This window comes from Cyprinus carpio, chromosome B13, assembly GCF_018340385.1.
Source record: "Cyprinus carpio isolate SPL01 chromosome B13, ASM1834038v1, whole genome shotgun sequence".
Classification (NCBI taxonomy): Eukaryota; Metazoa; Chordata; class Actinopteri; order Cypriniformes; family Cyprinidae; genus Cyprinus; species Cyprinus carpio.
Window position 1 is genome coordinate 21,294,033 of NC_056609.1, and position 25,015 is coordinate 21,319,047.

At 35.6% G+C, this 25,015-nt stretch overlaps 3 protein-coding genes across 5 annotated transcripts in view; 2 read left to right on the forward strand and 1 right to left on the reverse strand.

Annotated features, from left to right (window-relative positions):
- The first annotated feature begins 47 nt into the window (after positions 1-47).
- LOC109108984 (CD276 antigen-like) lies at positions 48-3,937 on the forward strand. Of its 3 annotated transcripts, XM_042737268.1 has the most exons (5): positions 48-375; positions 1,049-1,396; positions 1,663-1,938; positions 3,236-3,296; positions 3,811-3,929. In XM_042737268.1, exons 1-4 carry the CDS (start codon positions 321-323, stop codon positions 3,274-3,276), a joined length of 720 nt encoding a protein of 239 aa, XP_042593202.1. In that variant the 5' UTR covers positions 48-320; the 3' UTR covers positions 3,277-3,296; positions 3,811-3,929. The 3 variants fall into 3 exon arrangements, with proteins under 3 accessions (XP_042593202.1, XP_042593201.1, XP_042593203.1); XM_042737267.1 differs by lacking the exon at positions 3,236-3,296 and having other exon boundaries at positions 3,811-3,937; XM_042737269.1 differs by lacking the exons at positions 3,236-3,296; positions 3,811-3,929 and adding an exon at positions 3,675-3,809 and having other exon boundaries at positions 49-375.
- A 4,397-nt stretch (positions 3,938-8,334) lies between these two features.
- LOC109109482 (CD276 antigen homolog) lies at positions 8,335-21,286 on the reverse strand. Its single transcript, XM_042737274.1, has 5 exons — positions 20,902-21,286; positions 19,629-19,976; positions 14,192-14,539; positions 13,384-13,659; positions 8,335-11,632 (listed from the first exon to the last, which is right to left on the reverse strand). Exons 1-5 carry the CDS (start codon positions 20,939-20,941, stop codon positions 11,508-11,510), a joined length of 1,137 nt encoding a protein of 378 aa, XP_042593208.1. The 5' UTR covers positions 20,942-21,286; the 3' UTR covers positions 8,335-11,507.
- A 1,856-nt stretch (positions 21,287-23,142) lies between these two features.
- Positions 23,143-25,015, forward strand: part of brf1a (BRF1 RNA polymerase III transcription initiation factor subunit a) — a 40,329-nt gene continuing 38,456 nt past the window's right edge. Inside the window, exon 1 of the mRNA XM_042737275.1 lies at positions 23,143-23,395. The gene's annotated coding sequence lies outside the window, so the exon portion shown is untranslated. The remainder of the gene's footprint in view (positions 23,396-25,015) is intronic.

The window sequence follows — 25,015 nt, forward strand, 5'->3', positions numbered from 1 at the left end:
TGCAATAAAATGCAGTATGTAAGCACAGGGAGGCAAGACGCACTTACGTCATGAATTCGCTAATTAACGTATGACGTCATACGCAGTACTTTCAGTCTCCATTGAAAGAAGTTGGGAACGGTCCGCTGCACCCATCATTACTATGTGACATTTTTTAAAATTTCTGCTACACGTTATATCGAAACATATTACCTGAGACACGTTATCAGCACTTATAAGCCACTGTCAGTTGGCATATTACGCTTGACCTATATTACACACCAAACAAAAACAAAAAAGGCTAGGCTCTCTTCGCGTAGCAGCTAAAAACTTATCCATTCATGGGTCTGATTCTCAGAGATGTTTTTTTGTGTTGCGCCTGGATCATCAATGTTGGTAAGGCGAAACATGCTTACATGCTTTTTATGAAAGGAGTTCCCGATCCTTTATGTATATCTATCTATCTATCTATCTATCTATATATATATATATATATATATATATATATATATATATATATATATATATATATATATATATATATTCCTTTTGTAATTCAATAATTTATATGATTCATTCAATATGAATATTACAATCACTTACATTAGAAATATTATACAGTTCACTTAAACTAATACGTTTTTTTTCTTTCATTGTGGTATCGGGTGTTGCCTCAACATGCACCACGTGTTCTTTTGTTAAGAGAGACTGAGGGCTGCTTTGTTTCAGTGTCTGTAACCAAATAAACTCTCTACGTTATAAGCAAATCTATTATTATATTTTATTTTGCAAGTGGGTTTTACAGCTTTTCCTAAAAGTATCACCAGGGATGTTATGTTGTAGTTAATGTGCAACTGTTGCGAAGTTTACAGTTAATCCTGTAACAACACTTAATAAGGTGCAGAGATATTCTCACTGTTTTCTAGATGTTTTAGAAGAAAACAAGATCGATTTTTCAAGACACTGAAACCACAAATCGTTATTTATAAAGACAAAAAAAAAAAAATATATGAATTAAAAGATTGTTGTTAATGAACATTTATTAAACTGCCTAATCACATTTTTCTAGCATCTTTTAAGGTGACTGTTCCTGAAAGGTATCTGCTGGCAATCCGAGGTCATCCAGCTGTACTGGGCTGTGAGTTCACACCTGATCCTGACCTGTCCAACTTGGTTGTTACCTGGCAACGACAGGAAGATGCACGGGTTGTCCACAGTTTCTATTATCAACAGGATAAATTGGACCGACAGAGTCCAGAATATCACAATCGGACCTCATTGTATATTTCTGAGCTTGGTAAAGGAAATGCCTCTCTAAGAATGCACCCAGTTGGACTAAAGGATGCAGGCCAGTACCTGTGTCAAGTGAGCAATGCTAAAGGGGCAGGAAACGCACTAATAGAACTGGACTATGGAGGTATGTTATAAGCTTAAAATAAACAGATTATTTTTTAAAAAGCGTTTTATATTTTTATAGCTTGAACAAGAACATAGTTTAACTTGAAAGGATTGTAACTTAATTTTTCATATATAGACTAACATACAAATATCTGTGGATGGCTCACAAAATAAAGCATCCAACACAGACAGCTTATTCAGTACAGAGTTGTGTAGAATGCCATGTTACTGCAGGCTATTTACTACTGTATTTACTCACTCTGAATGTGTGTGTGCATCTTTCAGCTCTTTATTCAGAGCCCAGGTTCAACATTCATGTGAACTCCACTGCTGTGGCTGTGCAGTTCGAGACAGAGGGTTTCCCCAAACCTGAGGTGATCTGGGTGGGGGAACACAACCAGAACCTCAGCTCTCACCTGGAGATCCAAGACCAGACAGAAGATGGACTTTTTTATATAAAAAGCAGTTATGAGGTCCAGAAGTCATTGGTTAATGTCACATTAATACTAAAGAACCAACTCCTCAACCAGAACCTGGAGAGATTGGTGTTCCTCAGCTACGGTAAAGACCTTCTTTCACTCTGAACTAAGGCTACATTTACACGACAACTATGTAGTCAAAAATGAAAAAGTTTTTCCCTTGTGTTTTTAAAAAGTTTCACTTATACACGACAACATTTTCAAAACGATTCGTGTTTACACATATCTGCAAAAACGGCCAAAAACGCTGTATTATGTATGCCAGGCCAGTAGTTGGCACTGTCACCTTGTTAGTAAACAGTACCTGTAGGGAAGTGAATATTATATGTTGTATATGATGCATCTCCGCTGTTGGTTGTAATATTGGTAAAGTAAATCCACACTTTGCTGAAGAAGCGTTAGCAAACTATTGAGCAGCAACAACAGTACCATATACTCCGCCACTGTTGTGTATGTTTGTTCGCACTTGCCTGTAAAATTAACACGTACTGCGCATGTCTACATACCTAACACGTACTAGGCACGCGCATGATGTCACAGTTTTCAAAGACTCCCTTATTGGGTGTTTACACAGAAACGATAATGGTGCCGTTTTCAAAAATTTGCACTTTGAAACCCGTTTTCAAAAATATGCGTTTTCAGTCCCCAAAACGGCGTTGTCGTGTAAACGAACAGGCAACAGGTTTTTGGCTGAAAAGTTCTACTTCTAAGTTGTCAGAAGGCATTTACTATGGAATGGGGTCAGCAATGTAAAATGATTAAAATTCAAATCTATACACCATGAAAATGGAAGTATTAACTCCATTGTAATCATGGTTTGTCTGTAATGAATGCATGCTGTATAGAATTAGGTGTTCAATGCCTGTGAAAATGACACTGAATATGTGCTATATGACTGAATGGAAAACATCTAAAATTACTTAAAAATAGCTAAACGCAGCTGGAAGTATTACCAAATTTCCCAAACATGTGAGGGACTTTGTAAATTCAATTCTGAATACAATTCTGCAAAGTTCTCTGCAGGCACAGATTCTACGTGCCTGTGTACATGAGACTATGCTTATAATCATGAGAATAATAGTCCATTGTATGTCAATGGAAAAATATTGTAACATTGTAAATGTTGAGGAAATGAATGTAACAGTATGGTTTTTAACCAGTTTTGCTGGTTAATTCATCCTCATACCACATGACATCTTAAACGGAAAAGCAGGCTTATTGCGGTGACATAAAAAAAAAACGAACTTAAAGATCTGTTGCCTTAATCATTGTCTTAGAAAGACAACCACACTGTGAGATTTTTTTTAACCCATTTCAAGCTTCATTTTCTCAACAAACAGCTAAAAAATATATCATATCATGTATAATTACTGCTACAGCTAACACAAGGAAGGTGATGCTGAGTTGTGATTTCTTCTAATCCATCGGCATCAGGTTACAGTGAGTTATATTTTTACACACTAGTCATACAACTAGATTGGTTTGAAAGCCTTGTTAGTGCAGTAACTGACATGTAGGTTATGTTGTGTCGCTAATTTGAATGCAGAGAAAATCAACCAAAAATATCAAAAATGTTACAAATTTTTTTTTTTTTTCTTAGGACTAAATAAATTATATCCATGAAATGTATTGCTGCCTCTGTGTGAGTGTAGTTTCCACTACTGGATACTCAGGACTAGAGAATAAAAAAAACTATAAGCTCACTTGCTACTAAAGGGTGATTTTATCTGTTCAATACACAAGCTAGTTGTGGCCTGTTTTTGAATTTCCTACATGTCTCTGCAGGGTCTTCATTTTTTTTTTTTTTTTTTTTTTCAGGTATTTAAGATTCTGAAGCTTGAATTCAATTGGAAGATAACTTCTCTAAACCCTGTTTAACAATATTTACGGCTTGAGGTAGGATTGATGCAAGCTTTGATGTACAACTTATATCTAACAAATGCATCTTTTTTAGTTTCAGATGAGGATGGAGATGGAAGCACTGCAGTCATTATTCTCTCAATACTGAGTGTCATTCTTTTTGCTGTTGTGATGTTTTTACTATTAAGAAAACAAATAAAGTCCTACCTATGATCCTCCAATCTTTTGTTGTTATCACTATGGTACTTTCTGGCATGTTGAACCATAATTACTCCAAAATAAAACTTCTGGCATTGTTCAGGGCAAAGAAAAAAAAAGGAGCTGATGCATATTTTCTAATGTTCCAATTATATAATTATTTACTTGCCATACTGCTGTTTCAAACATACGACTGAATTTCTTCTGAAACACAATAGATGACCTTTTTGACCATATAGTGGAAGTCAGTTATGTCTAGATCTCTAACTTTAAAAGTATCAACAAAACATTATTTTTTTGAGTGAGCCAGGATATAAATGAAGATGACCATCAGTAGCCCTCATGAAATTTTATTCCTGTGTGTTGAGTCTGCTGTTCCCAAAAATACAGATTTGCACTGAGGTGCCTAGAAAGAGATTACAGGACTACATTTATTTGTAAGATACAGTATTGAATGTGAATGGAAAAAAAGCAATGAAAACTTGTGGGACTTCCAGCCTTTTTATCATCCTCATAAACCCTTAAATACACTATTATTTGCAGTCCATGATATATTATGCTTAGGGAGTGTATTAGTTTAAAACCATTCAGTTCGTCAAAGCTGTTGTCTATGCTGTTATCAATGCAGTCTCCTCTGTATTCATTACTAGTGAATGACTAGTGCCTATATAACAGAGAATTATGTGTTGTTCTGCGGTCGCTGTGTCAACACAGATGGCGCCAGGAAAATTCTCTTAAACAGCCAACAGCTGATAATTTCTAGAATAATCTAAGAATGAGGCTTATTTGTCAAAGGAGTAAAAACAGTCTAAGCCCTTTCTTGTTTGCTGATAAAATTTAAATGCTCAATATTTGTATTACTGCTCTAAGTGTCCTGAACAAAATTAAAAATATGCAGAAGTGTATTAGTTATGTTAAGGTCAGTACATTCAATTGACTTCATACAGTTCAGTATCATGTTTATTGCAGTAGTTAAACTATGAAATATTTCATTGAAATTTCAAAGTGAGGACAAATACCTTTGTTGATTTTGAGTTATTTTTTAAATAAATTTCATATGATGGATTTGACGTACATTTAAATAAAAGACTTCTAACACACTCATATGACTCCTACTTACAGTCTGTTACTCTGTTTGCATGAGTGTAAATTGTTCATACATGTCTGTTCATACAACCATTCTTGCATAAAAATGACATCTACTGAAGAATTTTATGCAAGAATGATTGTATGAACAGACATGCTCTGCTTGTTTTTCATCAATATGGCCATGTGATCATGGGCCCACGGCATTTTGTATAATAGCTTATATCCGGGAAACTCAACAGGTAGTCAGCCGCCTGCAATCACGGCTCGTAAAAATAAAACCATGTCTGCATTTGTGATTGGAGAAACGACAAACAACAAGCGTTACTCTATACTGCTTAAAACTCACATTCAAATCATCAGTTGCAAATTCTTTAAATATAAAAAAACGTACTTACAGGCTGTGAGTCAGAAGTGCCAGACTGTCCTTGTAAAGTTGGAACTTTATAGAAATAGCACACATCTGAATATTTGGGTTGAACTGTTCTGGAACAGTGTTGTAAATACAACTTAACCACTGATTTCTAGTTGTCATCTTTTGGAAGGCAAAACAAAGTAGTTTAGCTTTCACAACAAAACACAGCATCACACTCGGCGGGCTTGAGTGAGGAATGGCCGGCAGATTCAACGAAGGAGCGTCCGGCGGGTTTGCAGCAACCACATGTGATGACCCTGGCCTGGACTCCGCTTCGTCCACAGTGAAAGCCGATCCATAATACAGTTCTTTGTATTCTTATTATATATGTTCTAATAATTTATGGATCATTTTTTAAGATGTTTAAAAGTTGGATTAGTATTCTGGTGAATGTAAATGGATAGATGTAACAACTAATTGTTTTATTTGTTTACCATAGCAGATGTACAGCAAACATACTTTTTCCTGAGACGAGAGAAAATAATTTTTTTGTGTTCCAATGATATATCAAAATACTTAAATATGAATCTTTAATAAAAGCTTTGTAAACAATAAAATACTCACTGTTTGTTGTGTTTGTTTTAATAATTGATTGTTTCAATGTATTTGATAGTTAAAATGACTACAAATTCAGGTTTCCGTCACCACCGGCAGATGTGTCAACTCTGTCAGATGAATATTTTGATAATATTTGATTATGACATTTTATATTTGTTGAAGAATTGTTGGTCATGTGAAAAGGTAATTTGTCTGCTAACATGAAAATGTGTTTTGAAATGTTAAAAACATTGATTACAAAAAAGTGATGGCAAGGTAAAAAAAAAAAAAAATAGAAAAAAAGAAAAGCTGGGAGGTTGGATCAAAGCATAGCTCAGTAGCTTAATACATGTAAGGTATAAAAGAAAATGTAGTTTCATTTGTCTGAGTACAAGGTTTAATTTTTCAATATTGCACTCTGTTTTGTCCCACTTCTCAAGAATCAGTGTTTAACAACACTATGAAAGTGAATAGCAAGTACAATAATGGCAGTGCAAACAGATATCTATGGGTACAAGATGCTTATAATATCCTATAAAAATTATTTGAATAGCTTTTTATAATTTAAAATGTTTTATGTGTAATATGTGTTATTTGGTACACACTTGATCTTTACTGCATATAGGGGAAACCAAGGGCTGTAACACATTTTGTCTTAAAGGGATAGTTAACCCAGAAATGAAAATTCTGTCATCATTTACTCACCCTCATGTCGTAACAAACCTGTATGAGTTGCTTTTTTATGTTAAACATAAAATAATATATTTTGAAGATTGCTGGTAATCAAACAGTTGGTGGTTCCCATTGACATCCATAGTATCTCATTTGCCTATGGAAGTCAATAGGAACCATCAACTGTTTGATTACCAACAATCTTCAAAACATCTTCTTCTATGTTCAACATAGGGAAGCAACTCATACAGGTTTGGAACGACATGAGGATGAGTAAATGATGGCAGAATTTTTATTTTTGGGTGAACTATCCCTTTAATGTCTCTTAACCAAATCGTGGTTTAAAATTAAAGGGTGTAATATATATATTTATGAAGTACAGAGGGAGCAGCTCTTACTACACTAATTTACCCCAAAATGAAACCAACCATTTACTCTGCAGCCACGTGTAGCTACGTGTAAGTAAAGCATTACATTTGGAATGAAATTATAAGCTAGTAAACTTTATTTTTTGGTGAAAATTTTTGCATATGATATTCACACACACACACACACACACAATCACACACACACACACACACACACACACACACACACACACACACACACACACACACATATAAATATATTTTGGGCAAGTCATGGCCGTTAGAGAGTTGACTCCTAATTCTAGGGTTGTGGGTTCGAGTCTCGAGGTTAAATGCAGAGCATGAATTCTGAGTATGGGTCACCATACTTGGCTGTATGTAGTCACTTTTTTCACATCACTTTCATATGTGTGTGTGTGTGTGTTTTGCCTTCTTGTTATTATTAAATATTGGGGAAAATGAGAACATAGGCTAGTTAAACTTCACGTAAAAAATAACCCTCTAACACTATTATAAAACACACTTTGCTATGTGTACTGTGTTAGACTAACTGAGACTTGTCACAGCACATATTATTGCTCTTTTGTTGCTGTTGTCCTCATTTGTAAGTGGAGTTGGATAAAAGTGTCTGCTAAATGACCAAAGGTAGGTAAATGTAAATGTAATAGATGGCGACTTTCACACGTTAACTGGTTACATATTATGTGTATCTTTTTTTTTACAAATATATGTATCCTATTTGAATATCAGCAGGTTTGTTTAGTCAAATGCCTCTGAGTTATACAGTATCCAATACAGACAGCTTATTCAGTAAAGAATTGTGGAGAATTTGAGAGGTTTTTAAATGGACTAAGCTATTGGTTCATCATTGCTTCACACACATATTCACAGAGTGAGTTCAGTTTCCTCAGACTGAACTCACTGTCTGAATGTGTGTCTGTTTCTCAGCCCTTTATTCACAGCCCAGGTTCCTCATTCATATGAACTACACTGTGACAGTTTAGTTCTGAGACAGAAGGTTTTCTCAAACCTGAGGTGATCTGGCTGGGGGAACCAAATCCTGAAGAACTTGCTGCAGGCCCAGTGTGTGCGGTAATGTTTGTTATCATAAGAATAACAGTACATTATATGTCAGTGGAAAAAACATGCTTCACATCACCTCAGAAGAAAAGAATGAAAAGAAAATATTTTTACTGGTTTATTTAACCTTGTGCCACTACCACTTAAACAAAAGTATATAATGTCATAGGTTAACAAACAAAATAAAATGGGAGGAAATGTTTTTACTTGGTTTTTTTACCAAGACGAAGACTGTCTTAAAAAGATGAAACTGAAGGCCATAGTCATTTAACACAAGCTTTATTTTATTAATAAACAATTATGTGAAATTATTACTACAGTACGTTGTATTAATGCATAAGCTAACAGAAGGATGCTGGGTTGTGATTTGTTCTAAATGTAGTGTGTGGGTAAAAAATAGCCACCAGTATCAGGTTACTCAGAATGATGTCTGATGCAAGTCATGCATCTAGCTGGATTCAAAAACCTTGTTTGTACAGATTTGTTGTGTAACCAACATCATTCAAGTTACAATGTGTCACTGATTTGACTGCAAAGATTATATTTAGTAAAAACAAAATCATACAACACATTTCTTCCTAGGTCACTTAGTTTTTACAGCCTTTTTTGTTAGAATGTACTGAATAAACAATTCATATTTGTGAAATGTATCACTACCACTGTGTGAACAGAGTTTCCACTGAACTGGATATTCAGGAGTTTCATGAAATGAAAGAAACTTTAATTTCTCTTATGCTCAAGGGTGACAGCACCTTTTCAATACCCAAGCTCACTGGAGCCTTTTTATGGTGTTATTGAATATCATACATGTCTCTGCAGGGTCTTCAAAGTTTATCAGTAGATCTCAAGACATGCTTCAAGCTCGACCTTAATATAGTGTTAAATCAAACCCAGTTTAACAATATTTATGGTTATGATGTAGGACTGATACAGGCTTTGATGTACAGCTAACATTTAACAAATATCTTTTTCATTTTCAGATGAAGATGGAAACATGAGATGGAAGTACTGCAATCACTGTATTATTGCCTATACAGTGAAAGTCAGGGGTGTCCAGTGTTGTTTTGAATGTCATTAACTTTCATTGTGTGGACAAAACAGTTGAAAACTCTAAATATGATGTTTTGTGTTTCAGAGAAGAAGGTACGTCATGCAGGTTTGGAATGACATGAAGATGCATAACTGATGACAGAATTTCAGTTTTTTAAAGTGAACTACCAGCATATAAATGTGATGATAATCTGATGCCCTCATGAAATTCTATTCCTGTGTGAGTCTGTTTTCCCTATAAATACTGTTTTCACTGAGCTGCCTGGAAGAGAAACATAAAGACCACATTCTTTTTACTTTTAAATACAAACACACATACATTATGCATGTATATGCTGTCCTTGTAAACCCTTAAGTAGACACATTATTTATGGTCCATGGTTCACTTTAATGATAGGCTGAAATTGTTCAATTCATCAAAGCTGTCAACATGGCAGTCCCCTCCCTATATTTGTTGCGAAACAAGAGAACAGAGAATTAGGATGTTACCTATTTTTGAAAAGGTTTACAGACAGAGTGCAATGCTTAGAATGTGTGTAATTATATTTGATCTGGATTTGTAATGTATGCATGCCTAAAGTTCATCACAGCCATATCACCCTGCAGCACAGGACTGGTTGCCCACTGAAACTAAGCAGGGTTCAGCCTAGTCAGTATCTGGATGGAAGAACTCCTGGGAAAACTAGGTTGCTGCTGGAAGAGGTGTTAGTGAGGCCAGCAGTGGGGTGCTCACCCATGGGTTCTAATGCCCCAGTACCCAGATAGCAACATATTGTTGGCCCACATCTGGCAGCTATAGAATGATGATCTGGCCCATATGTAGCATGGAATGATAGCACTTGGGGGGACTGCTCCTGTTTGCCACATCTGGGCTGAAAGCAAGCCATAGCAATGCCACGTGTCAGCCAACAGGAAAGAAATGAACCACACTGGACCTATTCTGAGCCATAAAATCTTCATATACTATTTATAGAGTCCTCTCAGCTTGTCTAAGCTTGTTGACAAGCAAAATCACTGAAGGAAAGAAGAGAACAGAAAAAAAAGAGACAAACAGAAACACAACAACACCTGACTGCAGCCACTGAAATCAACTGAAGATAAAAGACATTAAATCTCTCAAGATCTCAGCAGAGGAGGATTAAACAAATCCACAAACACCATCACCAGCTTCACTTATTACTAACCAGACTGACTTTATTTCTGTTAGAGGTCTATAGAAGTTCTTGTTGAGAATTAACAGGGGTTTAAATCTAATGTTTGTTTAATTTGAAGTCACCATAATGGTGATTGGTGTTTCCATTAGTTGGGCTCTTAACTTTTATTCATAATAATTTGCCTTCTTTGGCTGCTGTGACAGTGGGTTTAACATATTTGCAGTACGTAATAGTTTGCTGTTGATGGCTTCACAATTTTTGTGTAATGGCCTGATTCACTGAAGTCAGCACTAGCTTCTCTAATCTTTTTGCATTCTATCTATTTGTTTTCTTTTTATTTATTATACAATTAACAAAAGCAAAAAAAGGCCTCTAACACTAGCTAGCTCTATTCTTTTTCTAATCTATCTGTTTTCTTTTTATTATATAATAAAAAAAAAAAAACCTGGCTACTTGTACTGGATTAAACTAACTGGGACTTGTTATTGCACTTGCATATCATTGCTCTTTTGTTGATCGCTTCCATTGTCCTAATTTCTAAGTCGCTTTGGATAAAAGCGTCTGCAGAATGACTAAATGTACTTAATATGTAATGATTGTAAAGCACTTTGGGTGTACAGCAATACACAATAAAGCGCTATATATGTGCATAATTCATTCATGCATTCACCTGATTGTCTCCATAGTTATATTGCTTCTTAAGATATCCATTACAAACTTAAATATATGCAGATGTTCAGTGTATTACTTATATCAAGTATGTACAAGAAGTAATTTTACCTTGTAAAGTACAGGATTATGTTTTGCAGTATTTAAAATATGAAATATTTCACTGACAATTAAAAGTGTGAGGATAAAAAGAATAGGGGAATTGTTATATTTAAAACAAATTCCATATAAAATATTATTAAAAAATATTATAAAAATGTTTTAAAACGGCACAACGGTCAGTATATAAATAAACTGCAAAAAGACTGAGAAATTACTTTTTGCACACACCCATATGACTCCCACTTACGGTCTCTGAAATTTGTGACATCTGTCTAAATTATTTAGAAATCCATTCTTGCGTAAAATTTGTGCATTTTGCAATTATTTTCAGTTTATGCAAGAACAGTTTAATGAACGTGCTCTTAATGAAAGCCAGTAATTTTTAGCACTAGTCCAAACATGCATGCATGCAGACCTTTTGGAAACAGCTACATCATCATTCATTAATTCTCATGGTTCATCACAGGGAAGATCTCTGCTTGTTCTGCTTCTGCACTGCTAACCATATGATGCCAATCACCAAAAGAATGCAAACCACTGAGAGGACAGCAAGTACTATGATCATATGGTCTGTGGTGTCCTCATCTGAAACAGAAAAAGAAAATTTTGTTTAATGAGTGTCAAATCAACAGTTCAATCCAGATTCAACTCTTAATCCAGTATTATAATCACAGCATATAAAAAAGACACAGTGCTTGCCTTGCACAAAATCATTCAAACTTATTATTACAAAAAAGTCTTGAGCTTTCAAACTCTGTATATACTGTATACTGGATATAGTTTATGTACAATCTCTAAGAGGAAAAATATTTATCATTATGCAGGAAAATATATTTTGGAATAAACTGAATACAGCTTAACCATTAACATCACTGATCCTGTTGACATACTGGTGGGCTAATTTTTATCAGCTCAAACTGCCACATCCTTTGTTCTGTATAAATGTATGATGGTGTCTCCACTAATGGACAATGTTTGCAGATAATTAGGCTACAGAAGCTGCAGTCATAATTTGCCAATAAAATACCCCAAATTACAAAACAGCTGCCATGATTTCAATTAAGACACAATGTCATTTCTTGAAATATTTATGTTTTAGGAAAACCCCAGGACTGCTAATTATCTGTTTTCCCAACCCTTTACCTGGAGGCACACCACAATACCCCCTTTCCTAATCCAAATCGCTGATTTATTTCCTGACACATCAGCTCATTAGTAGTGAGTCAAGATTACAATACTGCATCTGAATATGTCTACTTTTCTACTATAGCATTTGAAAAACAGTACTGTTTGTCTGAATACAGAGGATGACTTCCTAATTATGAGGTGGTCACACTACACTTTTTGTTCTTTCATTCATACATTATGCAAATGTGGGAGGTTAAGCTTGGTGAATTCACATCACATTAAGTCATGTGACCATGTTAAAGGGATGCAAACTTTAAATATGCAGGATTGCAGCTGTGCAGTAAAATCAAGTTTTTTAAAAAGATGCTGCAGAAAGCAACTTCATATCATGAATGTTGCAGCAGGGTCCATAGAAATGTCAAATGCTCACGTCTAGTGTGACCGCAGCATTACTGCGAGATTATAAAGTGTGCATCTGGAATCACTTCACAATCCAAAGAAGCTACGGGAGACAACTTGTGAAGATCGGTGAAAGAAACTATGGTCTGCCCCGGCCCAGACTTTTTTTTAGTACCACCTCGGTTAAGGTTTCAAGTGAACCGTACCTTAAACAAAATGTAATTCCGTACAGATTTTGTAATTCTGTAAGAACCGTACCTTAAACAAAATGCATTCTCAGTTTAAAAGCTTTAAATTGCTAGTAATTACATTCTGGCTCTAAAAAAGGGTGTGGCTAAAATGACTAACAGTATTAATGAACAGTCTCAGTTTGAGTGCTGCAGAGGAAAGATGAAACTGCACCACAAAATAACACCCCAATCTTGTGTTGCCAACACCCAAGCCTCACTGAACCCTTAAATACTTAGATGAATTTAATTTGCCTTTGATTTCTTCTACATTATGAAAAAGTTTACATATATGTGCTTCCACCTCTTTTACTTACATTAGAGTTTCATAACAGGAAAAAATAATGTCCATCAACTGAATCAATGTCTTATCTTTGCATATTTATTTTTTTTGCGGTTAGACAGGTATAAAACCTCGCCTAACGCAGACAAAGGAGTTCTTTGTTATATAGCAAAAAATGATGGCAACAAATCACTTGCAACAAGTCATACATTCCTTAAATGCATAAAGTAATGAATGACATGCCTCTAACTGCCAGTTTCGCACACACACCATCTGCACACAGTAAATAAAGGTATTACCATAGCTGAGAACCACTGGTCTCTGCAGGTTCTGGTTGAGGAGGTGGTTCTTTAGTGTAAATGTGATATTAATCACTGGCTTCTGGGCCTCACAGATGCTCTTTATGAAATAAAGACCATCTTCTGTCTGGCCGTGGATCTCCAGGTGATAGTTGAGGTTCTGGTCATGTTCCCCCAGCCAGATCACTTCAGGTTTGGGAAAACCTTCTGTCTCAAACTGCACTTTCAAAGCAGAGGAGTTTACATGGATGCTTATCCTGGGCTCAGAGTAAGGAGCTGAGAAAGACAAACATAATCAGCTGTGCTATGTTAAAATGTACATCTTAAATAAAAAAAATATACATCTATGTTATGTGCATATCAATTGATCTTATCAATATAGTAGGCCTAAAGTCTAGATGATCGAATGTTTTACAGTAAAGCATAATTAGACCACTTTATGTTCAAAGGAAATCTAAATTTAAAATTTATTTTTATATTTCAAGGTTTTTCATGACCGTGAGAAAGCTGAAATATGATACATCCACAGCAAAACCACATATTTTGCAAATTTGTCAGGATAATCCTCAAATAAAAATAAACTCAAAGATAAAATGATAAAAAGGGAGATGAATGGCTATTTGTTTACAACTACCTTTATCTGTATCAAAATGCACTGCGTGTTTCTTATTCAGCAAAAAGTACTGACTTAAACTAGCTGCTGTATGTTTTTTACGTTTATTTTTTGTGACTGAAAATGAAGCTGGGAGCTTCTGGAAAGGGGAAATATATTACAACATATTCTCTCCAGTGTTCATCAAATGCTTACCTCCATAGGTCACTTGCATCAAGGCTCTTCCTGTTCCCTTTGTATTGCTCACTATGCACAGGTACCAACCTGCATCTTTCGGTCTAACTGCTGCAATTCTTATAGAAGCATTTCCTTTATGAAGCTCTGAAACATACAATGAGGTACGAGTGTGGTATTCTGGACTCTGTCGGTCCAATTGATCCTGTTGATAATAGAAACTGTGGACAACCCGTGCATCTTCCTGTCGTTGCCAGGTAACAACCAAGTTGGAGATGTCAGGATCAGGTGTGAACTCACAGCCCAGTACAGCTGGACGATCTCGGATTGCCAGCAGATGTTTATTAGGGACAGTCACCTCAAATGAGGCTGGAAAGAGACAGTGAGAACAATTTAGAGTTGCTTGAAGAAACACTCCTGGGCACATTTTTAAGGGGTCATATCATAAGAAATCATATTTTCCTTCATATTTTGATGTATTATGAAATCATAAACATTGGACAGCAATGGTACAGCAAAAATGTTCACAGTCTCAAGCTCTTCACTGGCAAATATCCTGAGCTTTGATGTGAAAAAAAAAGCTTCATCTGAAGCTTGTAAGAGCCCTAAATATAACTGCCCACAGTAGGACTGTAATCAAGGAATAAAACCAGTTTATTAAGACACAGAAGAATCTTTGACTTCCTTCTAAAGTCGTGCGTTTTACTCACCCCCAAGGCATCCTAGGTTTATATGACTTTCTTCTTTCAGACAAATCCAGTCGGAGTTATATTAAAAATTGTCTTTGATCTTTCAAGCTCTATCATTTCAGTCAGCGGGTGTTGCATTGCTTCAGTCCAAAAGAAGTTAAATAAAAAAACGCCCATATACATAAAAAAAAGTGTATCACATTTTTAATATTATTACGTTTTGAATATGGATATTTTTCAAACAAAAGCGCATTGATTCACTACAGGAGGCCTTTGTTCACCCCCTGGAGCCGTGTGAGACCCTTTTTTTTTGGATGGGCGCTTTTTATTTAACTTCTTTGGACTGGAGCAATGCAACACCCACTGGCTGCAATAATACGGCTTGAAAGATCAAAGAGAATTTTTTTATATAACTCCGACTGGATTCGTCTGAAAGATAAAAGTCATATACACCAAGGACGCCACGGGGGAGAGTAAAACGCAGCCTAATTTTTATTTTTGGGTGAACTAACCCTTTAATTCCAATTCAGCTCTGTCAAAATATTTTACTCCATTAGAGCCAGGAGAGGAAAAACAATTTAATCAATTAAACATTTTAAGATTCAGTTCAGTTCACTTTTATCTCCCAAGACTAACAGTTTAAAAATTTTCCCTTTTTGTCTTAGAAACGTTTTACCATCCCTTCATCATTGTGCCAGACCCAGACATTAAATCTTTAACTAAAATGTGAATAAAAAAGTTAAGAGAAGTCTAGATTGCCAAGGTATGCATTGCCTATAAGTATGACACAGTGACACTGTTGTATATTATAACCAGAGGTGGGTAGTAACGAGTTACATTTACTTCGTTACATTTACTTGAGTAAATGTTTTGGGTAACTAATACTTTTGGAGTATATTTAAAGATGGGTACTTTTACTCTTACTTAGGTAAATTTTTTGGGGAAAATCTGTACTTTTACTTAATTACTGTGGGCGTCGCTCCTCTCGTTACTTTATCTTAATGAAATATAAGTTATAAATGCTTCAGTTTATTCCAAACGCGCCGTCTACTTTTCTCTGGGCATTGAGCGATGCACATTCGCGAATGATTGATTTTTTTGAGTCAATTCTGTTCAAAGGCTTGATCAAACCATTTGGAAAACCAGTGAATTGGTTCGTGAATCAGTTTGAATGATTCGTTCAGTTCCCGCTGAGCGTCTGAAGCGGTTCACTCAGAGTTGTAACAGAAAGTTTAAAAACATCAAGAGCGTTGAAGACGGATCTGCTTTGGATCTGCACTGAATTGGAAGCAAATATTCAAAGGATATTGTTTGCTAGCGATGAAGATCTTTATTAGATGAACATCGCGTGTGCTGTCTATGGTTCGACAGATTTAACTTAGGCTACATTCGATTACAGTACACGATACCACTATGACATTAGTTTGTTGTACGTGTAATTTATAACAGAGGGGAGCCAAGTTGAATGCAGCTTCCAAAGGACAAAAAATAGCCGATTCATATTTTCTATATTTGATACAATCACACCAGCGTGAGAACGTTCAGCGAGTCATATCATCAGCTGCTAAATTCAGATCTTTGTTCGCTGGCTGGCGCTGAGCCAGAGACAGACACATTTTTTACAGCACTGCGCTTTATAATCACACATGATTCTGATGAGCTTATGAATGCAGTGGCAAATTCTCTCATCAGAAACAACAAAGTACATCTGTGTGTACGAATCTGTAAATAAGATATTGATTTCACAGTGTTAACAGTTTCAGTTATTCTAATGGGAGTTTTTGAGAGTGGTTGAACTCTGTCAGTGAAAATGTTCTTTGATCATGTAAATGTTCTTTGATAATGTAAATGTTCTTTGCTCTCTTGCTGTACAATTAAAGCTTAGTATAGCCTTAGCCTACCTACAACGTTTTTATATCGCATTAACTTTCAATGTTAAATTCACATTTAATATAAAGATATGAAATATAAATGTTATGGCATGACACCCATATCTGTTACTTAAGTAAACAGACAGGTTTTTATGCATAGTTAATAGATTACATTATTAGGCTACTTTGACCATCGCATATGATCTAACATAATCTATGAAGGTGAGAATCGAGATATTTCATGATATGGTTCATGCGTCTGGGAATGTTTCTAATAAAAATGAAAAAAATAAATAATGCTTAATAATAATTTGCCAATATGCTGTTGTGGCTGCTGTGTGTCAGATGATGACCCCCAACCCCCCTCAAAAATAATGAGTGCATGACTCCCCTGCTTATACATTAAATAAAATATTATTTTTACATTAAATAAGCTGTCACAGAGTATGAAATAAATACCCTCCAAAACCCCCGTTAGCTCTGTTCCAGGAGGAATGCCTTTGCCTAGACACAGTTTATATTGATATTTCCACAATATTTACGCTTGCAGAAATATACATTTGTTTACATTTTGCAGAACAGACAGAAGAAAATCAGTCAATGTGCATTTGGTTCGTTATGTTCAGATAATTCAGTAATTTAGCAGTCATGTGAGGAGTTTTCACTCTTCTCTGTGTCAGAGGTTATTTATACATATATAATACATACTTGAAAATATAATTTATTTTAGTGATGCAAATCAGAATTTTCATCAGCTGTTACTCCAGTTTTCAGAGTCATGATCCTTCAAAAAATAATTATAATATATTGATTTATTACCAGTGCTGGAAACAGTTTTGCTGCTTAATATTTTTGGGAACCTGAAATTTTGTTTAGGATTATTTGATGAATATAAAGCTAGAAAGAACATCATTGATAGTAGATCAACATATTGGAATGATTTCTGAAGGATTATGTCACACTGAAGACTGGAGTAAAACACACACACACACACACACACACACACACACACACACACATATTACATACATTTTATCTATATATCTAAATAAAAATAGACTATATATATTCAGTATATGACCCAAAGTAACTAGTAACTAACTACTTGAGTAGTTTTTTTATCCGATAATTTTACTCTTACTCAAGTAACTATTCATACTAGTACTTTTACTTGAGTACAGTTTTTGGGTACTCTACCCACCTCTTATTATAACGCCTTTTGATTTATTTTAATTAAATGTAAATCTTACCCAAAAGAACATCTACTACGAAGACGCACAAAAGGAGCCAAAGCATCGTCGCTTCAGGAACATGGTTTAAATAACCAAGCAGTTCAGTGCAGCAACATCACATGCCAGTCAGAAAAAAAACTTATTCATAATCTTATTCTTTACGATTTACGTTATCTGTAATAAAGCCATGGTCAGAAGCTAAAGTAACATAACGCGTACAGTACAATAAGGCTTGAGCGTCCCGCTTCAATTCCTTTCATGTTAGGACAACCCACACCTATAAGATACATTGCCCCACCTAAAAGCAGTTAGCACTAGATCTTTTGAATGCATTGAGTTGTCAGTCAAGGGCATGGCTTAAACAGCATTATTAACAGGAATTTAGTTTTAAGCTTAAGTCTTAAGCTTTATGCGAATGATGAAGAGACTGACAACTGACAATTATAAGCTAAATTAGAGACTTCAGACTCCAACAATTAATAGATAAGTATAATACATCTCTAAAACACAGTAATGCAAACTTGCACATTTGCCTTGATTGACATATTAATTTAGTAAACACTTTTATCCAAGGCAAGGCTATACACACACATCTGTCGAGGTATTAATTATTGTAGTATTAATGTAGTATTTATTTATATAGTATTAATTTTTAAACTTGTTTGTTTTTCTCTGCACGATGGTTATTTTTGTAGCAAGCGTTTACAGTGTGATCAGAGTGTTTTCGACCGTGTCATCACACAGAGAAAACAAGCCATGAGTTACCAAGCTATTGAAACTTTTATGTCGCAGGCTATACTTTTATATTTAGCCTACTTATTTTTTGAGTAACAGTTGGTTTAAGAAAAACATTTTATAAAACGGTGTCATTGTTTTTATATATTATGGACGCGAGCAGCTGTTGTGAATGCATACAGGATATAGGCTATCTAAAATTATTTAATTTACAAGTGTCATGTTTGTGATTTTTATTCATGTAAGCTTCTGATCTTTAATACTAAACAGACTCGTGAGTTTATGGCAAAAAAATATTGCTGTATTTATTAACATAATGTTATGTTAACTTTCATTTTGTAGGCCAACAGCGCCCCCTAATAAAAGACCATACGATGGGCATAAAACCGAGGACCAGGAGGCTGTTGCCGACTGCAGACAGGAACGAAAATGCTTTTTTACATGCTCTCTGGATCAGACAGATGATGCCTGCGCTTAGTTATCTTGGTTATCTTACAGCTGTTCAAATTACTTTTGCTTTACCCAGCGGGCATTTGCACCGATCAGTAGCTATGGTTATTCAACAGATTTTGTGAGTGACAGTCAGTGACTATCAGAAACTGTTTGGTTAACAGCATTCTTTAAATCATTTTCATTAATTTATTTTTAGAAATGGAACTGGTTCTCGGTTCCAAATCCTACATTAATTACTGGGATTACTTTTCAAATATTATATATATATATAAAAAAAAACAACAACAACAAAAAAAAAAAACAAAACAAAAACAGACTTTTAGCTGCCATTTCTGCAAACTAAATATCAATATGATAAATAAAAATACCAAACATATTTATTTTATAGATTATATTTGGTGACTGAAAATAACGCTAGGAACTCCTGGGCACATTTTAGACTAGAACATATTTTCTCCAGTGTTCGTCTTATGCATACCTTCATAGCTCACTTCCATCAAGGCTCTTCCTGTTCCCTTTGTATTGCTCACTATGCACATGTACAAGCCTGCATCCTTGGGTCTAACTGCTGCAATCCTTAGAGAGGCATTTCCTTTATGAAGCTCTGAAACATACAATGAGGTCCGAGTTTGGTATTCTGGACTCTGTCGGTCCAATTGATTCTGTTGATAATAGAAACTGTGGACAACCCGTGCATCTTCCTGTCGTTGCCAGGTAACAACCAAGTTGGAGATGTCAGGATCAGGTGTGAACTCACAGCCCAGTACAGCTGGACGATCTCGGATTGCCAGCAGATGTTTATTAGGGACAGTCACCTCAAATGAGGCTGGAAAGAGACAGTGAGAACAATTTAGAGTTGCTTGAAAAAACGCCCCTGGGCACTCCAAAAATTTACACTTCTAAGGTGTCATCATATCATAAGAAATGTTGTTTTTCTTCATACTTTGGTATACCATTAAAACACCAACGCTGAACAGCAGTGGTACCACAAAAATCTGCACAATCACAAGCCATTTACTACCAAACAATCCTGAGCTGATTTAAAAGCAAAGACATAAACAAAAACAAAACAGTTTTAAGAGCCCTAAAAGTAACTGTTCACTGGTAAAACATCTATAATATTATGAAATATTATTTCATCTTTAAATATTGCTTAAAAATATTTTAGAAAGATGTTTTTTTTGTTTGTTTTGTAGCTAGATGTCATAATTTTGAATCATGACATCTCAGCAGTGTTGTTTCAACAATGACTCAGTAATCACTGGCATGCATTTGAGGTGCTTTCCTGATAATGTTGTTTAAATGCATATTTTATAGTATGACCGTAAGTTGTAAAAGAAAAAAGCTGAATTAAAGTTCAAGAGATCTCAGTCTAGTATGACAAACCTTCAATAGTTAAAAGTATGACACTGTATATCAGAAGTGTTTATTATAAAGCTTTGTGATTTCTTTTCATTAAATATTACATTCAATCTTTAACTAAAATGTATATTATGTTAAAACTATGAAAACAAAAAGAAAACAGGAAATATTCCAATATTCACTGAATAAATCAGATTTTTTTACATTTCTTTAATTATGTTTAAAATTAAAAATATCCCACGGTTGTGGTGCATTTCCACCATAAAAAACAAGTTTTACAAGTTAGTGTAACTTACTTGATTTCCAAGGTATGCATACAAGTATGACACAATGACAGTGTTGTATATTATAACGCCATTCAATTTCTTTTCATTAAATGTAAGTCTTACCCACAAGAACATCCACAACACACAAAAGGAGCCAAAGCATTGTTGCTTGGAGTTCAGGTACATGATTTAAATAACGAAGCAGTTCAGTGGAGCATTGATGATCACATGCCAGTCAGAAATAAAACTAATTCATCAATCTTCCTTAGTCTTATTCTTCATGATTTACATGATATGTAATAAAGCCATGGTCAGAAGCTAAAGTACACGTACAGTTTCTGTATGCTCTGCAAGTAAACGAGGACTGTACTTGACTGTTTATATGTGACCCGTCCCGCTTCATTCCTTTCAAGTTAGGACAACCCACTCCAAGATAAATTGCCCCGCCTGTTCAAAAGTACAAAGAGCACCACTAAGTAGATGAATGCTTTTGAGTAGTCACTATTTACAATGGCAAGCTTAAACAGAAGTTTTGACAAGAATTAAATCTGCGGCTTTTGTATAAATTTAATTTTTATGCAAATAATCAAGAGACTTATACTTGACTAACAATTATTCCTCAGAGGCTTCAGACTCCAACAATTCAGAATGCAGATTAAATACATCTGTAAAACACAGTAGTAAATTTGCCATTTGCACTGATTGACATAGGCTATTAATTTTGTAGACACTTCTGTCCAATTACAAATTGAAAATAACGTTATATATACACACACACAAACAAACACACACACACACACACACACACATACAATTGCAATTAAAATTATTCAACACCCTTGACCTGCAAGACATTTTGCTGCAGAGAACAACATTTTATGAAAACAGTTCAACACTATTAGAGAAAGTTTATCAATACACATTTGAGTAATTATAAGAATGTATAGCTGGAGAATGTAAGCGGGAGATTGACAGGCGGATTGGTGCATCTTCTGCAGTGATGCGGTCGATGTACCTGTCTGTTGTGGTGAAGAAGGAGCTGAGCTGAGCTGCATGACCTATGGTCATGAGCTATGGGTCATGACTGAAAGGAAAAGATCCCGGATACAGGCGGCCTAAATGAGCTTTCTCCGCAGGGTGGCTGGGCGCTCCCTTAGAGAGGGTGAGGAGCTCTGCCACTCGTGAGGAGCTCAGAGTAGAGCCGCTGCTCCTCCACATCGAGAGGAGCCAGCTGAGGTGGCTCGGGCATCTGTTCCGGATGCCTCCTGGACGCCTTCCTGGGGAGGTGTTCTGGGCACGTCCCACCGGAAGGAGGCCCCGGGGAAGACCGAGGACACACTGGAGGGACTATGTCTCTCGGCTGGCTTGGGAACGCCTCGGTATCCCCCTGGAAGAGCTGGAAAAAGTGTCTAGGGAGAGGGAAGTCTGGGCGTCTCTGCTTAGACTGCTGCCCCCGCGACCCGGCCCCGGATAAGCGGAAGAAGATGGATGGATGGATGGATGGACATTTTAAGCTAAGGAATAAGGCTATAAGCTTTGTCTCTAGGAATTTTTAATGACTTGGAAATCTTCATGTAGCCTTTTTTTTTTTTAAGACTTTAGACTTTCCAAATTAATAAAACTATTTCTTCACTTCAGCTTCTCTATAGCTTTTGTGAGAGCTCTGTTAACTTGTCATATTTGCTACTCAATTCCAGCACATGCATTGGCTAATTCTATGTATGTGTAACAGCTCAAGCTAATTCTAAATGCTTAATTGTGTTTAAAGACAATTTTGTTCCCCACCATACAAATAAGTGACTAAAATCAGCAATGTTGAATAGGGGTTGAATTATTATGATGTAGCTCTATTATTAAAGAATCTTATAACTCAAAAATATTACATTATATAATGACATTATCACTTTTAATGTGGCAGTAAAGTGTTATAGACATAATTTTATTTTAGTTTTTTTTTTTTTTTAACAGAAAAGCTTTTGTGAAGTACAGTCTCTGGGGGGTTGAATCATTTTGATTACAACTACATATATCCATCCGATTCCATAGCCTACTATATAGTCCTAATTATTACATTTTAGTGTTGTACTATGCAAATGAAGGATATTTATTCTTGTTGAATTCTATTGAGCAGAAAGTTGCATACGTTTACATGTTACGTCAGGTTAGTGTGACCAGCGCGTTTCCGACCATGTCATCACACAGGGAAAACTAGCAATGAATTACTACTCTATTATATATTTTACGTCGTATACTTTATATTCACATATTTCTGCGTTAGAACTGGTTTAAAAAGTAAGGTAGCGTTTATAATATTGTGTCATTGTCTCTTACTGTATATTATAATGGAGGCGATCAATTGTTTCCCCCCTCCGCACTCACATTGGTATGAGCCGTATCGCACGCTGACTGGAAACATGTGGCTGTGTTTTTACCGGCTTGTCATGTAGAGAAATATATCACGGCTTTTGATTAATAAATTAGTGATACAGTCTGCAAAACGACTGAGAAGCAAGAATATACAGTTGTTACCTCGACAGGCAGTAACTGAAAGGCATTTTACGGCCTCTCTGGATCAGACAGGTGAAACCTGCGCTTGCTTATCTTCCAACTGTTCGAGGTAACGTAACTACTTTTCTTTAATCTTAATGATTAAACAAGTCGACATCTGCACAGATCGGTACAGTTATTAACCAGATATTGGGGAATTCAGATTTGCCTGTCAAGTAGACGATTGCCACGTTGCTGATTGCATGACAGTAATTAGAAGAGCCTAACTTATTTTGACCGTCAAGGATGGTGTTCATATTTTAGAGCATCTGATATGTCTGATTTTGGGCCCTGGGCGTTTAAATCGGAACCGAGTGTGTCAGAATGCAACGTGGGCCAAGTATGGCTTGTTAAAGGCGCAGTTCGCTTTGTGTCCTCATAGCGGCGTTGCTTTGCCTCTTTTAACATTAGGAGTTACTGTCAGCATATTTACTTAGTACATTCTGTCAAAAAGTATCACCTGGGAGCCCACAATACTTAATATTATATAACATATGTGACCCTGGACCACAAAACCAGTCATAAGGGTCAGTTTTTTTTTCATCTGAAAGCTGAATAAATAAACTTTCTGTTGATGTATGGTTTGTTAGGATAGGACATGCATCTATTTGAATATCTGGAATCTGAGGTTGCAAAAAAAAATCTAAATATTGAGAAAATCGCCTTTAAAGTTGTTCAAATGAAGTTTTTAGCAATGCATATTACTATTCAAAAATTAAGTTTTGATATATTTATGGTAGGAAATTTACAAAATATCTTCATGGAGCATGATCTTTACTTAATATCCAAATGGTTTTTGGCATAAAAGAAAAATCAATAATTTTGACCTATACAATGTATTTTTAGCTATTGCTACAAATATACCTGTGTGATTTAAGATTTAAGGTTTTGTGGTCCAGGGTCACATATGTGTTTTCAGACTTTTTGATACAAAAGACCCCTAGATAGGGCGATCCCTTCCTTAAAAATCTGAAACCATATATGGTCCAGATTGTGACCAGTCCAAAACATGAGCCTAATGGACTTGTTCTCAAAGCAGCTTCTTGGTTGTCTTTGCAGCTGTTGGCAGGAGCATTTTATTGTTGGAAAATATCATCTGATTGTTCCTCTTTAGATAACTTTTAATTTGGGAAGCAAGCCATTCTGCAGTATTCTCTTACACTCCGAAGCATTGATTGACTTTCCACAGTGAAGCAGCTCACCAGTACCAGAAGCATCTTGCTCCATGCTTCACTGTGGTGGAGATGTATTCATTTTTGTATTTCTCACCAGATCTTCAAAGACACCGCTCTGGTGCATATCCCTTTCTATCACGATTCATCACTCCACACAACTTTGCTGAATCACCCAGAATCAAACTTCCCATATTCTGCCAAAAATGTCATTCTGTATTTGATGTTTTTCTGAGACAGCAATGACTTTTTAAGGAGTGCATTTGCATAATCCTTGCTAATTTGTGGTTAAGATCAGTAAATCTAAGCGTGTAGACATTTGGGGCTTGGCCCTTTTTTCCCAGGACTGTGTGTGTGAAGTATATTTAGCTTGTAGTAAATTGGCAACATGCCTTTTATTCTACACATTAATAAAGTGAGATGTTCACACATTTAAAATAATGGTAACACTTTACAATAAGGTTTGATTTATTATCTTTAGTTAATGCAGTATGTTAAAGGGATACTCCACCCCAAAA

What these genes read in the sequence shown, in the direction of transcription:
- LOC109108984 (XM_042737267.1), top strand. Translation starts at nt 321, where the DNA reads ATGGGTCTGATTCTCAGAGATGTTTTTTTGTGTTGCGCCTGGATCATC. An exon ending in CGCCTGGATCATCAATGTTG is followed by an intron (nt 376 to 1,048) that starts GTAAGGCGAAAC and finishes ACATTTTTCTAG; the next exon opens with CATCTTTTAAGGTGACTGTT. An exon ending in ATTGGTGTTCCTCAGCTACG is followed by an intron (nt 1,939 to 3,810) that starts GTAAAGACCTTC and finishes CATCTTTTTTAG; the next exon opens with TTTCAGATGAGGATGGAGAT.
- LOC109109482 (XM_042737274.1), bottom strand. Translation starts at nt 20,941, where the DNA reads ATGCTTTGGCTCCTTTTGTGTGTTGTGGATGTTCTTGTGG. An exon ending in GATGGAAGTGAGCTATGAAG is followed by an intron (nt 14,540 to 19,628) that starts GTATGCATAAGA and finishes GTCTCTTTCCAG; the next exon opens with CCTCATTTGAGGTGACTGTC. An exon ending in GATGCAAGTGACCTATGGAG is followed by an intron (nt 13,660 to 14,191) that starts GTAAGCATTTGA and finishes TGTCTTTCTCAG; the next exon opens with CTCCTTACTCTGAGCCCAGG.